This window comes from Dermacentor albipictus, chromosome 6 (genome assembly GCF_038994185.2).
Source record: "Dermacentor albipictus isolate Rhodes 1998 colony chromosome 6, USDA_Dalb.pri_finalv2, whole genome shotgun sequence".
Lineage (NCBI taxonomy): Eukaryota > Metazoa > Arthropoda > Arachnida > Ixodida > Ixodidae > Dermacentor > Dermacentor albipictus.
Window position 1 is genome coordinate 33,203,210 of NC_091826.1, and position 15,353 is coordinate 33,218,562.

The following is a 15,353-nucleotide window of genomic DNA, read 5'->3' on the forward strand; positions in this document are numbered from 1 at the left end:
GGTCGAGACTTTATCCCCCTGGACGTTGCTGATGCGCAGGCGTCCAGATAAGTGGGCCATCTTGCAGCCGGTGATTAACTCCTGACGATAGAAGCTGGGCGAGGGCCTCCAGGATGGTTGAAGCACGCTCCGCGCCGCCCGCAAATGGGACAGGTGCTCCCAGCAAGTGCTGTTGCACCTAGCGAGATCGGCACCAAAGACAAGCGTAGGCGTGGGCCGAGCGCTCGCCGCCGACTGCCTGGCGGTCGTAGCTCGCTACTTTTGACTGAACAGGTCAGGAAGCGATGAAAGTACCCGCGACACCGAATTCAGACAAACGTAGACAAGCACGATAGCACAACGAGTGAGGGGGGCGTATTTCGACGGGTGAACTTTACGAGCGCGACTTTCTGCACATTTCAAGAGCTGTATTGCATTGCGAGTGACAGCGGCGTCAACGCCCCCTGTAACGATGGGCGCCGAAAATAAATGCATCTATTAATAATAATAAAATTGAATAAACTTGTATTTTCTTAACTCGTCACGAATATATAAGACTGAACTGAAATTTTATTTTCATTGAATGAATCTGTCTCGCTTGAATTAAAAACCGATTTTTTTCTTTCCAAATGTTCGTTCCCTCCAAACATAGTCGCGCTTCAATCGCTGCTCCCGTAGCCACCCTTGCTGATGTCGGCGACAATATTTAGTGAACCGCTTTTCGCCCGAAGCTTCGCGACCTATTTGGATCGACCTTAGTTCGTACGCGTATGATCGGCGTGACTTCTTACGTCAATACGGAATCTTATAAAAAGATAGCGTGAAACATATTACACCATGTTGAGATTATAGATTATTTATATTAACTAGTAACAGTAGACAATGGATTAATCAGGCACCGACTGATAATAACTTTTCGCAGACTAACGTCGATGGTTTGTCGTCTGTCTCATGGACAGTGCACAACGGAGGTGCGACGCTCGCAACGCCATCTGGCAAAGCTTTTCGCAACTCGAGCATTCTGAGAAGCCTGGTAGCTGCCAGGGCGCTGTTTCTTCTGCACAGCCGGAATGTCCTTGCGTGCTGCATCGCGACAATACATCGTCGCCGCGTGTAGCGACAGCACCGACCGAGTTGTTGAAACACTACGCTTAAACCTTGCTATTACTTTCAGTATATCTTAAAAAGCTAGTTGTTAGCTGTTCATTATAGAATATGAAAGATGCCAAACAAACCGACACACACAAGACAAGAGAAGGGGCCAAGGCGCCACATTTGCAGTTGCGACTGGCGCCTTGCCCCGTTCTCTTCTCTTGTGTGTATCGGTTTGTTTGGCGTCATCATATTTCATAATTACTTTCAATGTTTCACCCATCAGGCTAAACCACTAAATATTTTTATTGTCCTATTACAGGGATGTCTGTAGTATTTCTTCGTATAAATGAGCCATTCGTATATCTGCTTTCTTCTTTCCCCGATATCAGTTCCCACGTGGAAACTTTCTTTCACGGCGTGCAATGCGCTCGGTGACGATAAGAAAGCAGGCGTTATCTCGTCGTGTCTCAGTTATTGAGCAATTTCCAATGGCATGGTGGCGTACACTCGGCCACAAAATATTTCGGGACACGATAGTGTGTGGCGCACCCCTGTTTCGCGCATGCGCGTCCCTCCGTGACTGCAAGCGCCCATGTTTCCGCGCCGGCGGTGTCCGAGAGTAGCCGCGAGGTAGCCGGGCTACGAGTGGCGCTGTGGCAGCTTCGACGGGCACAGTTAGCGTAGCCTCAGCTTGCGCCCACCGCGGCGGACGCTTCTCACGCGACAGCGTTAAGGAGACCGTGTCGAGGGAAATCCGGCGTCCAGTGTCGCATCGGCAAAAAGCTTTTACACCCACGTTTACCCAGGGCTTCTATATGATGCAAGACATTGACTGAAATAATTGAATTTCACAAGCTAAAATACACAGAAAAATCGTAAACTACGACTTGCATACACGTACAGAAACAATAGCTCTCGGATTGTAATTTCACTATACCAGACAAAATAATTAGTTTGCGCAAAAACTCAAACGAACCCCTTCACAAGCACAAACCGGCCGAGGCGTTCACAGACCAGCCGCGGCGTCCGCCATTTTGCGCGCGCCGGCGCGTTGGGCGTCTCGAGGTCCACGGAGCGGTGCGCCCGGTGTCTTCCATTAAAGGGACACTTCAAGGTTAACATTAGGTCAACGTTGACTCTTGAAATACCATCCCAGAAACCTCGAAACGCTTTTTTTTCTGCGCGAAGAAGAGACGTATTTTAAGAGAAAATGCGTTCTGGAGCGTCGGCGTGCCTCTATAGCGCAGTTCAAATCGCCCGCCCTCCGATCGAGGAGTGGTGACGTCATGGTCTCATAGTGACGTTGCATCGTCGGTGAGTAAAACGGCGCCCGCCGACGCGCTACGGCTTTTCTACGCAAAACGCAAACGCGCGGTCAGAAACAGAGCCAAGACAGAGCCGACAGCAGCGCGAAAGCGCCACCAAGGTCGGCGCAACTATGGTGGCTAGCGGAAGGGAAAAAGCGCGACGATAAGCTCGCTCTTTATTTTATGACGCCAACTTCGACGCTCGTTGCAAAGGACGACCCCGACAACGACACATTGGCTCGCGATGCTGGGCTCGACTTCTGCGATTTATGCACTGATGAACGTGACCTGCTGCTGAAAGCTCGCGCTGCCGGCGTCGTTGCGTACTACTACGGCGGCGGCCACTTTTGAGAGGCCCTCCACACGACTTCAGTAAGTCGGCGTCGAACTCGTAATATTCTGCACGAACGTGCAGCAAGCACTCTACGTGATTTTTCCGGCTCTTTGCCAGCGCACTGTGGCAGAGGTACGGCACTTAACCACTTCGAACGGAGAGGTTCACTTGCTCCCACACAGTGATAAGTAATGTTGGATTCGCCGCTGCAACTGCCCTTGTCCAAGTTCCGCGGACCAATCGCGCATCCCACGATATAAGATGGGCGTGGCATTCTCGCTGCTTGTTCCAAATGCAAGTTTTGCGAGCCAGCAGGTCCATCGAAGCACGACGTGATAACGAAACAACTAAATCTCCAAAGCGCGCGCGGGCCAAAGTCGAGCACGCAGAGTCGAGCGAAAACGAAACCTTTCGATCACCCATACAACTCAAGCGTAACGTCAATATGTTATTTTTTTTCTTAGAATCAAATAGAAGTAGACAAGTAGCATTTTCTTCCGTCTTATAATATAATGAAATGATCTTTTCAATACCAGACGTTGAGTAATAGTGATATAAATTGTGATGAGGAGTTCCTTCGACATCGGGCTGGTGCCAGAATGTCGGTGGGGCGACTCAAATCGTGTCATGCATTTACCTCAATTTCTCGGTTACTAAAGGTCTGTTCGCGCTTATATTGACGCCTTAAACGTTCTAGAGCATTGCTTTATCACTTGAACTTGACTTCATACTAACCTTTAGTGTCCCTTTAACTCCAGCTGGCGTTCGCCTCCACCGCATCGAGAACCATGCTAGAGGCCGTGCTTCCGCCACAAAGCTCGCCGTTCATGCACTTCTCTCTTCCTCTCCTTCACAAGTCACTACACACACACACAGTTTCCAGGTTAACATTAGGATTACATATGCTCCATATGCCGGGAAGCGTGAAGAGCAGTCAGGGATGTTCGAATGCTATCGCATTCCACTCTTAAAGGCGCAGCTTAAGCATCGTTCGAATTTTATTTCGAGTCACGGGCGCGGACGCAACAACTCATCTGTTTTTCTTTTTTCGCCGTTGCGCCTTCTCGTGTCTAATATTCGTCCTTTATTTCTCTTTATGAAAGGGGCGTTCACTAGCAAAAAAGCGTGGCAGAAAAGGAGCTCTGTAGAAGGAGGCAACAAAGGCGAAAATGAACCCTTGGGGTGCGTTCGGAGATCGTTGTTGGGCGCCTTCGTTCGGTTAACGGCGCGCACGATTGGCCTACACCGCGCCGACGCCGCCAGCCGCGGAGCGCGGCCATGTTTTCGGTGACGTCAAAATGGCGACGTCACATGACAACGTGCAACCGAGCACGTTGTCTGCTAGGCGGGGAGTTGCCAAGTTGGGAGCGATCATACGGTTATTACTAGACCAGCTTCGCATGGCGCGTTTGGTGGATTGGATTGGATCCAACCGGCGGCTACGACTGCTCAATAGCACGTTCGAATCCAATCCATAGTTTAATTCGAGAAAATGCCGCTTGCGAGGTTGTTGCGCTGGCGTTGCTCTAGGAGGAAGGAGAGCGGGTGGCGGTGCAAAACGCGTTTGAAGAAATGGCCCAACACAAATTCCGCCGTCGCTTTCGTTTCTCGAAACCAATAGCGCGTTGGTTGTACAGCGAAATCGACCCCGTCATCGGTGCCAGCAAGCCACTGCAATGTTGTTGCTCCCTCTTGAAAAGTGCGCCACCGCTGCCTTCGTTTCTTTTTTTCTTTCTCTCCTCGCTGTGTGCGACACCACCAAGGGACGACGCAGAGAAACTAATAGTTGTAAATTGTAGTATTCACACGTAATACTACTTGAAAACGTATTTAAGCTTGAAAAGAAAAAAAAATACATTTTTTAGTTAAAGATTTCATTCATGGAAGACGACAAACATTTCGTTCTGTAGTATACTGTGTGGAAGCAGCCGGCAGACGAGGGAAGTAAACTTCCGGGGAGTTCACCGCTTGACAATTGGCTGCTCTCTCCGCCCCGTTCTCAGAAATTTTGCGTACTGCTACTTTGTGACGTTGCAGCAACCGAACAGAACGCGTATCGAACAAAGATATTCCACCGCGCTCTTGATTTCCGTTGCGTCAACGAAGTCGTCTCGTTCCAAGCCGCCACAGCGCCAATCGCAGGAGGAGCTCATGTACCCCGTTATCGCCGGCGCGCCAGGAGAGAGCGCAAAAATCTGCTGGCTTTCCATCACGGAGGAACGCGCATGCGCACAGATGTCGGTCTCGACGACAGGGTTGCGACGCCAGAAGGCAAGGAGGGCCGTTTCGCCACGCGTTGCGGCTGAGTGCACGTGACAGCGGAACAAGCCCATTAAATATGCATCCGCTGCTGCGGATGCGGCGGTAGATGTAAGGAACGGCTGTCGCCGACGATAACGAAGCAATCGTTCCTCGCCGCGCTGCGAAGGTCAAGGTGAGATAAGTGTTCCCCATTCTACGCGACAGTGCGTGCAGGGCTCATTTTATCTCTCGTCGACGCTTATCTGGGCAAAGTGTCTGACGCCACCCAGTAGCGATAAGCTCGGTAAAGGAAGCCACCGCGCTCTCGTGCGAGCGCAGCATTCGTGCCCGAAGACGACGCCATGCCGGATCACGGACGAGGACGGGTGCACCGTTTTCGCGACCACGTCGTCGCCGGCGTCAACTGGCGACCGACGCGGCTCGTCGATGACGTTCCCAGTGCACGTGTATGCGGCCTCTGCCGCATGATCCCAAAACAGATGCTGCTGTTGCCGTGTGGTCACGCTCTGTGCCAATCTTGCCACACAGCCAGTCTCGAAGAGGGCGCTGGCCAGTGTCCGTTGGATCGAGAGCCATTCGAAGTAGCGGATTGCTTCGGTTATGAATTCCCTACCAGGAAAGCAAACGCAGTGACGGTGAGCCAGAAAGAAACAATTTCTGTTACTTTTTGAAGGGGTGGCGGGGGGGGGGGGAGGGGGCGAGGGACATTATGCATTAGTATTCGCATATTTCCGCGGCGGCATATCTGCACCGCTTACGATTAGTATCCCTTTTACTATTGCCGTACTGTAGTACACAAATTAACCCTGACTAAATTTTACTTTTTAGCGTCTATCACAACTAACACACTAGAACAACACAAACTCACTGTAGGCTCATGTGAAATATTCTGTTGGAAATCAGTATTTACTTATTTCTTAGTGTCACAGATAGGAGAGAAATACAAAAAAGACAATACTCGGAAATGTGCGACGTCACACTGTCGTCATGGGGTCGTCGTTTTTGCGCTAAATTCAAGGGGAAACTGGAGATAATCACTTGAGTCACACTTGAGTGATAGTTAATCACTTTCTATTCAAACATTCTTCTTTCCCTTGAAATTCGCACTGAAACATCATAAAATGAAGTTGGGTTCACAGCAAAATTCACTAGTTATTCTTATAAAAGATGGTATTGCTTCTGAAAAACTATCATTTCTGCAATTTTTTTTTTACTTTAGGACATTATTCCTCAACAGCAACAGCCTCCCCCCCCCTTTCCCTCGATGCCACCCAACACTGTAAAATAATTTACACGTTTAAAGGCGAAAAAGGGTGTAAATGTGTCTATACCTCCCACCCGTCGAGTGTCCGTTATATAAATAACACCCCAAGGGTGTCAGTTATAGGCACACTTACACCCTTTATCACGTTTAAGGGTGTAAATAATTTTACGGTGTATAATAGTTATCTTGGCCCGTAGTGGGTGAGGGCATTTATTTGAGGAGCAAGTTAGCAAGCGAAAAGAAGATGGCGGTGTCCAGTGCACAAGAATGTTGCTGTCCCCGTAGATGAGTTGGGAGCTGCAAGAACATTTGAAGTGTGGGCGTATTTCTCCTCGATTCTCGCTTACCAAGGCTGACTCTTGTCTGAGAGCAGCTGTCTTGCGATTTAGAAGCATAATTAAGTGATTCACTTATACCTAGTAATCGTGTTTGATGCATCTTTTAAGTTTAGACAGTGGCAGACACTGCTGGTTGATTTTAAGCATAGCGAATAGACTGTTCACACCTTACTTCATGTAAAGGTACAGTGACGTCCACACTTAGGCTTAACACGGCTCACCGTGGCCGCGCTCCTCGGGGCGCCATTGCGGCCGGCGCGGCGCATGCGCACACGGACCTCGGGAAGGCGCTTCGCGTCGTCTGCTACAGAGCTGGAGCTCTGGCTTTGCTGTACAGCACGCTTCGCTGGACCCACAGGCAACGTTACTAGACTAGCTTCAGTTTTAAAACTCGGCCCCGTTGCACGGAACCGCCACCCGCCCGCGCCTTCGTGGCGCTGCAGTCGCGCCCGGCTTCACTTCCCCACTGGCCGGCTACGCGGGCGGGCCGGACTAAGCACGCGGTGCAGCGTTGGTCTACTCTGTGGTTCGTTGTTGACGGCGAATTTCAGCAAGCATGTCATCCTTGGAACTGTAGCCTTCGCCGAGTTTCTTAAGAATATCAGCTGACGATGCCGACGTGCTGCGTACCTGGCTGCATAGGCCGCTATCGGAACGATGTCAACAGTTTGGCGCACCACTTTTTCTGTGCTCCCAGGAATGCGATGCTTCGCTCGGCGTGAAAAAAAGCGATTCCTCGTGCCGACCGGTAACAGTTGTTGTTGTTGTAGCCTGTGAAGCGTGTGGCTCCTACCCACGATGGGGCATTGGCCAAGAAATGGGTGGATTATTCGAAATTATTATGGAGCATAAATTTCCTAATAGCTATTGAAATAGCATTGAATAGCGCAGAATTACCTGTTAAATAAAATCAGGAAGGTCATATTGAATGAGTAATAATTAATTTAATAGTAAAAAAAAAGAAAGGAATTTAGCAGGGCATTCGTTTAGATTCCGTAAGGAATGTTTCGACAGCGAAGCATGCATCCCTGTGGCTGAATCCCAAAGTGGACGCTCCGAATGAAAGAACGAAAGAAGACCGGGAACACTCAGCGAAATCAACGGCACGCGCTCGTGCCACTGCTCCCGCGTTCGTCGTCGTCTTCCACAGCTGGCTGCATGGCCGTTCATCTTTCTAGCGTAGAATTTCGCTTCACTTCTGTCGTCGTAATGGGGAGGCCACGTTTACGGGGGTATGAGCCATTGCTTAAGGGAGTATGAGCCACTCATGGTCTTACGTAACGGAAAGATTTAGTTTTGAAGAAATTTAATTTCAAAGAATCACCAGCGGCAAATCGCAGGCGATGGCTGCTAACCATGCCGCCGAGCAAACTCGAGACATCGAACGCAAGCGACAACTGCGGACTGCGGGCATGCCATCAGTGACGTCGTTCTCTCTCGCAGCCGATTGTGTGTGTAACCTCATAACTGAGAAATACTTTAATGAACCCTCGGGATTAACCCAGTGGTAAACACAGGGGCCGCACGTTTCAGCTTCGCTGATTAAGCATCTTGACGGAATAAAAAATCCGGCTTCTTTTTTTTTGTGTGTGTGTGTGGCTTGTGGGTACAAAGACCGACCTCATCTTTCTTTTTGTAGCGCTTCTTTGGCGTGGTGACAAGCTTCGGTGGGGATGAAGATCATCCTAAAATCACGCACTTTGGCCAGATATTCAGGCTCCTGAGCCTAAACTGCGCGAATCATTAAGACGACAGGAAGAAACACACGACATTTAGAGACGCAGCTTCTGCGCTTCGCTGTATGCGTTTCTTCTTTTCGTGCAGTTTACCCTTCTTTCAGTATTAACGAACTGGTGCGATAATTCTTATTGCTGTAGGTGGATATCGCTTTCTCGTGGTCTCACTAATTCGGACAAGGGGAACGCCAGCGAGCGTGAAACACGCACCAACGGCGGCCCGTCCGCACGAGCTCAAGGCTGTGACGAGGCGTCTGCAGTGGAGCCCGATGGAACAGCGTTGCCCTCTGGCGGCTGTCACAGAAGTGGCGACAGCGGCTGTAAGCGCGCGGGCGGAGAGTTTTACAACTGAAGCTAGTCTAGTAACGTTGCCCACAGGTGACTGTGTGCCAGAGGCGGCGTCGCGGGAAGGCGCACTTCGCTGATTGGATCATTTTCCAGCTGGTTCGGTCTACAGCTTGTGAACAGCCTGCTTAATCAATATACATTACCAGAAACGAGCCTCTCACCACATAAATCACTTAGTGTGTTTTTTATAAGTGATGAGGGTAAAAATACAGTCGTTTTTTCGCGCTCTTTATTAGGCTGGGGCTGTTTCATTTTACTCTCACAGCACTTGGTGTAGTGCATACGGAGAAACCTATTAGGCGGGCTCTTCTTGGTTGGAGTCATCACGTGATGAGCCTAGCGCGCCGTTTCGCGCATGTCTTGATGCTCGAACGAATTCGCTTAATTCACTTAAGAAAACGACCGAAACCCGCAATAAATTTCTCACCAAGTTAAACAGCGATTTTTCAATCACGCATCATCATGTTTGCCATGGAGTTTACCATTAAGGAGGGCAATAATGTTACTTCGACCGCAACTAAGAAGTGATTTCCGCTGCTTCGTGACTCGCTTATTGACACTTTAATGTCGCTCGTAGGAGGACATGGAGCGCTACACGCGATGTAGAAAAGTACCCTCCCCGACATAGCAACTGATTTGTCTTTACTCCCCCTTTTCATCTCTCTACATCCTATAAAAAAAAAATTCATTTTTGTTGTCACAGTTTGGGCAAAATCACCGAAGCGGTACCGGCCCTTTGATGGCTACCTGACGCGAGAAGTCGCATTCTCATTTAGAGGAATCATCGGTCAATTATTTGATTACATTAATTAGGTGAAGTAAAACATGTGGCGCAGACATTTTTTTGGTTGTTTTTTTTATCCTTGGAGTCATTACACGCCACATGCGAATGCTGTTTCTGTCCGTTTTGAATACGTAATTGGAGGGGAAAATCTATAATCTACGTGTCTGTTTTCTAGCTTAAGTTACGTCTTGCCGGGTAAGTAAGACGCTATTCGCTTCTATTTCATTTCAGTACTTCCTCGCAATAGGCCATATGCGTGTTCTCATTAGCATATAATTTGCTAATTGCGAGGTATACGGTGCGAAGCGACACATTGCCTCTGCGTTACGTCATAGAGGTGGGCATCGGATAAATTTCGAGAGTAAGAGGAATTGATTTCTTTCCTTTTCTTTTTCTTTTTTAGGGGGAAGGAGGGGGGCTGTACAGAGTGGCTAAAACCCAAATGCAGACAAGCGATGCAGTTGCCGTCCTGGGGAAGTGGCCGGTCCGTGTGTTGGACGAACGCGGCCACGATAATTAAACCGGCGGTCATGAGGCCGGCCCGGTGTCGCCTGCCGACAGCATGCCGGTGGTCGTCAAACGGGCTCGCCATTTGTAAAAGCCAAGCCAGATTGCTGTGGTCGGGCCAGTTTACTTTTTAACTGACCATGGGCGTCAGCCCGATCTACCGCCGAGCCCTCCCCCCCCCCCCCCCCCGCTTTTATTTTCTTGCTTAGGTCATGGTATGCCCCATCTTAGCTTAATATGATGATGCGCTACAGCCAACGGCTACTCAACTGAGTGACCGGCCGCTCACGAGTTAAAGATTCTTGGATGACTCGTAAAAAACGAGACACCACAGGTGTTTCCATTAAACGCATTTTTGTCGACTTGCATGATGAATTGCATTTTGTTCGGTTACTGGTTGCCATGGCACTTCGGCGATAAAAACGCTGTCACATTGCAGGATAATTTCATTTCCCCGTTGCACTTTCGGAAACTAGTCATGTCGAGGGTAACGGAAAAAAGAAAGATGACGCATTGTAGATCTGTGCCTACAAAACTATTCTCAAGGCGTTATATCCGAGTTGACAAAAGGGCCACTGAAAACTGAATAGGCGCCCAGGCTTAGAAGAAGGATGGAAGAATTGTGGGTGTTCCCCGTAAAGCTCGGCAAACAGTGACCACTCAAGCTGAATACATGAGTATTGTTGAGCAAGTGAGCAATACATGAGCAAATTAACAACAGGCTCAGATTGGCCGACGTCTCTGACACGACTATCATGCGTCGCCTCTACGCCTCAGCCTAATAAAGAGCGCGAAAAAATGACTGTATTTTTACCCTCATCACTTATAAAAAAAACACGATAAATGATTTATGTGGCAAGAAGGTCGTTTCTGGTAATGTATATTGATTAAGCAGGCTGTTCACAAGCTGTAGACCGAACCAGCTGGAAAATGCTCCAGTTAGTGAAGTGTGCTTTCCCGCGACGCCGCCTCTGGCACTCAGTCACCTGTGGGTCCAGCGAAGTGTGCTTTGCCGCAAAGCCAGAACTCCAGCGCTGTAGCAGACGACGCGAAACGCCTCCCTGAGGTCCGTGTGCGCATGCGCCGCTTCGCTGCGACGCGCCGCCGCGCCGGACGCAATGGCAACCCGCGGAGCGTGGCCACGGTGAGCCGTGTTCACCGTAAGAGTGGACGGAACTGTACGTTTTGAAAGTTGGGGACAGGGATGCAACGCAGCTTTAGTAAAAATGTTTTGTAGTCCAAAAAATCGTCATGTGTGGTTTCCTTATTTTATTTCCTCTTAAGGTATACTGCTGGAACGAAGCTCACGGCTGCGAGTACACGGGCACCATGGACCGCATGCTGGAGCACTACGAGAACGACTGCACATTTCACACCGTTGAGTGTTTGCGATGCGGCGAGGGAGTCCAGCACAGCTGCCTGGCAACGCACTACGCGGCCGGATGCAGGACCGACGTTTCTACTGCGATCACGGAGTCCTCGGAGCATACAGCATTGACCCTTGCAGACGTGAACGCTGCCCTTGAAGACGTGAAGGCGATGTTGGGATGCTTCAACCACGACCAGCTGCTGCCAGTGATTCAGAGTCAGTTCAATGAGCTCAAAGAAGAAGTCAGAAACCAGGAAGCCAGGTTCGCCGAGATCACTCGCGAGCTCGGAGCATGCGAGCAGAACTTAAAATCCGAGATGGAACAAATCACCGTCACGATTTCCTCGACCCTGTCGCAACAGCGGACGTCTCAGCAAAATCCCTTGAACGAAGCCAGCACGTCGAGGTCGCTGTCGTTGCGCTCGGAACAAGAAGATGAGATACGTCGAAAGCGTGAACACTCAGCCCACGTGGAACACTCGCGGCAAACTTCCCCGAAGCCTGATTCCAGCCGTGTCATTGCCCGTTGTGAGAATTTTGGCGGTGACGTTCGGCATTTGACCAGTGCGCCGTTGACACGCGAGCGCAATAAAAGAAGTAGGTCCGTGACATATCAGCTGACCCTAGAAAACATTGAGGAAATTATTCAGTGCCAGGAAGGCTCAAAACAGTTTGCCGAGATTACGGTGCGGCACATGGAGGACACGTACTTCACAATTGCCGTTTGGAAGTACGGCGATTGTGCAGCTGAGCTTGTTCTGAAGATCCAGTTTGACGGGACGCTGGTGGACTCCAAGTGTTGGCCGCCTTTCTGGAGAGTGTACGCGAGGCATCCAACAATATTCCGTGAATGTTTGTTCACTCCAGCAGCCGAGCGTTGTTCCTGCAACCGCGATGACCCCTCATTGCTCCACTTCCACCTCCTATTTCATATAGACATTGACTCGCTGAAAAATGGCGGTTACCTCCGAGACGGAAAGGCAGAGTTCCGTATCTATCTCAACAGTAGTTCGATATTCGGTGGGATCATAGGAGCACCCTAACCTTCGTCATCGCAGAATGTGCACTGCAGCGGAGAATCCTCCTCGCCACTTCCCAAGATGTGTCACAGGAGCTTAAGGAATTTTTGATCTCCTTTCTAGTAAATAAAGTGAGCTATGCGACATCTGTTTTTTGGAAACTTGCTATCCCTAGTAACTGTCAACCTATTTTTCCTGACTGTACTGGCCGTTCGTTTTTGTTTATTTCTTGTGCTAACACAGTTTTTGTTCCGAAATATTGTGCTCCTCGAGTGGTTTCTGACCTTGCGACGTTCACCCCGATTCTTTTCAATCGATTATTGCCATGCGGCTGTTAAAGCGATTGATTTCAAGGCGACGTTCGTGCTTGATACTACGCTGTAGTACCGCGTTGTCCCGTGTCCCAAACACATGACCAATGTTTATGCGTCGCATCGCATCGCATTTATTTATTTATTTATTTATTTATTTATTTATTTATTTATTTATTTATTGTACCTTATTGAATGCCCGAAGGCATTAAAGAAGGGAGTGGATCAAAATACATAGCATGTGCAGATAATTGGGTATAATATTATTTTTAAAAAATTGAAAGTGCGGATTAACAAAAGTATTCTTCAATAGTAGTTCTAAGAGCAGACGTATCGGTTATGTTAACAATTGAGGCCGGCAGATGATTCCATTCATAGGTAGTTTTAGGAATAAATAAATAAAAGAATTGGTTCGTGCGACAGTGTGGAACGCTCAATTCATGGCGATGGTCAGTACGCGATTATTTGTATGCAGGTTCGGACAAAACTTCCCTTTTTAATTCCGGATTGTAATAATAAATTTTGTGCAGCAGTGATAAGCGTGCTAACTTCCTACGGTATGAGAGGAAAGGGAGGTTTAACGTAGCCTTCATAGATGTTACGCTTGATGTCCGACAATTTAGTAAGAATGAAACGTGCGCTACGATGTTGTATAGAGTCTGTTGCATTTGTTAAGTAATCCAAGCCAGGGTCCCATACAGAAGAGGCATATTCAAGCTTAGTACGTATTAGTGTTTTGTATAGAAGTAGCTTTAACTTAGCAGGTGCCATAGAGAAATTGCGGAGGAGGTAACCAAGCGTACGGTTAGCATTGTTAGTGATGAGGTTTGTGTGTTTGCCAGGAAAACTTAGATGTTATATGGACGCCTTAGTATATATAGGAACTGACTTCGAGTACAGAGTTCAAGTGATAGTTGGATAGGTTAGACGAAGCAGTATGGCGGAAAACCCTCATTAGTTCGCACTTTTGGCAGTTAAGTCGCATTTTACAGAGAGAGAGAGAGAGAGAGGAAAGGGGAAAGGCAGGGAGGTTAACCAGAGGAAAAAAAAATCCGGTTGGCTACCCTACGCTGGGGAGAGAGGGGAGGGGGAGGTAAAGTGGAAACAAAGTAGAGATAAGGAAAGGAAGGAGCATAGACACACAATCACAATCGGTCACTGTCACCGAACACTGTCATCGCACAGCACACTGACACCTGTAGCACTATCAACATCTGTTCAGGCTACAGTCGCCTGTCCAGTTCTGTCGCCCTCAAGAACCGCAACAGTGCCCTCGTCGCCCTCTGCTGCGATGGCTTATGATGGCGGTATCTGAAAATGAGTTCCTCTGTGAGAGGTCTTTGGTCAAAGCGCGCTATCGCGGTTGCAAGTGATTGTCTCTGTAAAGTATATCGAGGACAGTCACAAAGAAGGTGTTGAAAAGTCTCCTCATTACCACAGTCCTCACACGAGGCGTTGTCGGCCCATCCAATTCGGTAAGCGAAAGACTTGGTGAAAGCCACCCCTAGCCATAGTCGACAAAGCAGGGTAGCTTCGCGACGACAGAGCCCAGCTGGAATACAAAGGCGTAGGGAGGAGTCAAGATGGTGGAGTCGGTAGTTGTGAAAACTTCCAGCGTTCCACAAGGATAACGTGATGTGACGGCTGATCATTCGAAGTTTTCGAGCGGCATCTGTCCTTGATAACGGTATCGGCTCGTCTTCGTCGCCTTGAAGAGCCGACCGAGCAGCGTTATCAGCGTGTTCGTTCCCTATGACTCCGCAGTGACTTGGGAGCCACTGAAATGTCACGTGGTGTCCTTTCTCAGTTAAGGTATGTATGAGTTCTCTAATCTCAAATACCAGTTGTTCGTGTGGTCCACGCCGCAGGGCTGACAGCAAAGATTGCAGTGCAGCCTTGGAGTTACTGAATATTGACCACCTTCGAGGTTGTTCTTGGTTGACGAGACGAAGTGCAGCGCGAAGGGCTGCAAGTTCCGCGGCCATCGGTGTCGTTGGGTGACATGTCTTGAAACTGATGGTGGTGGCTTTCGCTGGGAAGACCACGGCTCCAGAGGAACACTGGAGAGTTGCCGATCCATCAGTATAAATATGTACGTGTTCGGCGTACCTCTCGTGCAAAAGAAGCAGAGTTAGTTGTTTAAGAGCTGGTGATGACAGCTCAGATTTTTTCCTGATTCCTGGCACGGTGAGGTGCACTGCGGGTCGAGCCAAACACCATGGAGGAATCGATGGCTTAGTTGCGGGGGTGTAGCCTGATGGGAGGCAGGTGTAATACTCCGAAATCGTAGTACAAAAAGCTGCCTGCGGCCTTTCTTATGGTAGTGTTGCCAGATGGTGGGAACAGGCACGGGCAACGTGCCTAATGTGCACTCGCAACACTTCTACCGCAATGTGTGTTTGTATAGGTTGGTCCTGAGCAATCGCAATAGTCGCTGCTGTCGATGTGCATTTTGGCAAACCAAGACAAACCCTGAGAGCCCGAGCTTGAATAGCCTGTAGAGCACGAAGATTTGTCTGGCAGGTGTTGGTCAGTACGGGCAAACTGTATCTCAAGAAACCCAGAAAAAGAGCCCTGTACAATTCCAACAGTGCATGCACTGACATTCCCCAAGTCTTTCCTCCCAGAAACTTGAAAAGTTGGGAGATTGCTGTAAGACGCTTTTTCAAGTAGGTAACGTGCGGGCTCCATGAGAGATCT

General features: G+C 49.0%; 1 protein-coding gene across 2 annotated transcripts in view; it reads left to right on the top strand.

Moving 5' to 3' along the window:
• The window catches only part of LOC139060947 (uncharacterized), a 149,264-nt gene extending 136,778 nt beyond the window's left edge, over positions 1-12,486 (top strand). The window contains exons 1-2 of one of the 2 annotated variants that reach the window (XM_070540303.1): positions 5,053-5,612; positions 11,239-12,486. In XM_070540303.1, coding sequence (XP_070396404.1) covers positions 5,319-5,612; positions 11,239-12,366 — 1,422 coding nt within the window. In that variant the 5' untranslated portion in view covers positions 5,053-5,318 and the 3' untranslated portion in view covers positions 12,367-12,486. Of the gene's footprint in view, positions 1-5,052; positions 5,613-11,238 lie in introns of those variants that run through there. The other variant, XM_070540304.1, reaches the window with a different exon arrangement.
• Positions 12,487-15,353: the final 2,867 nt, after the last annotated feature.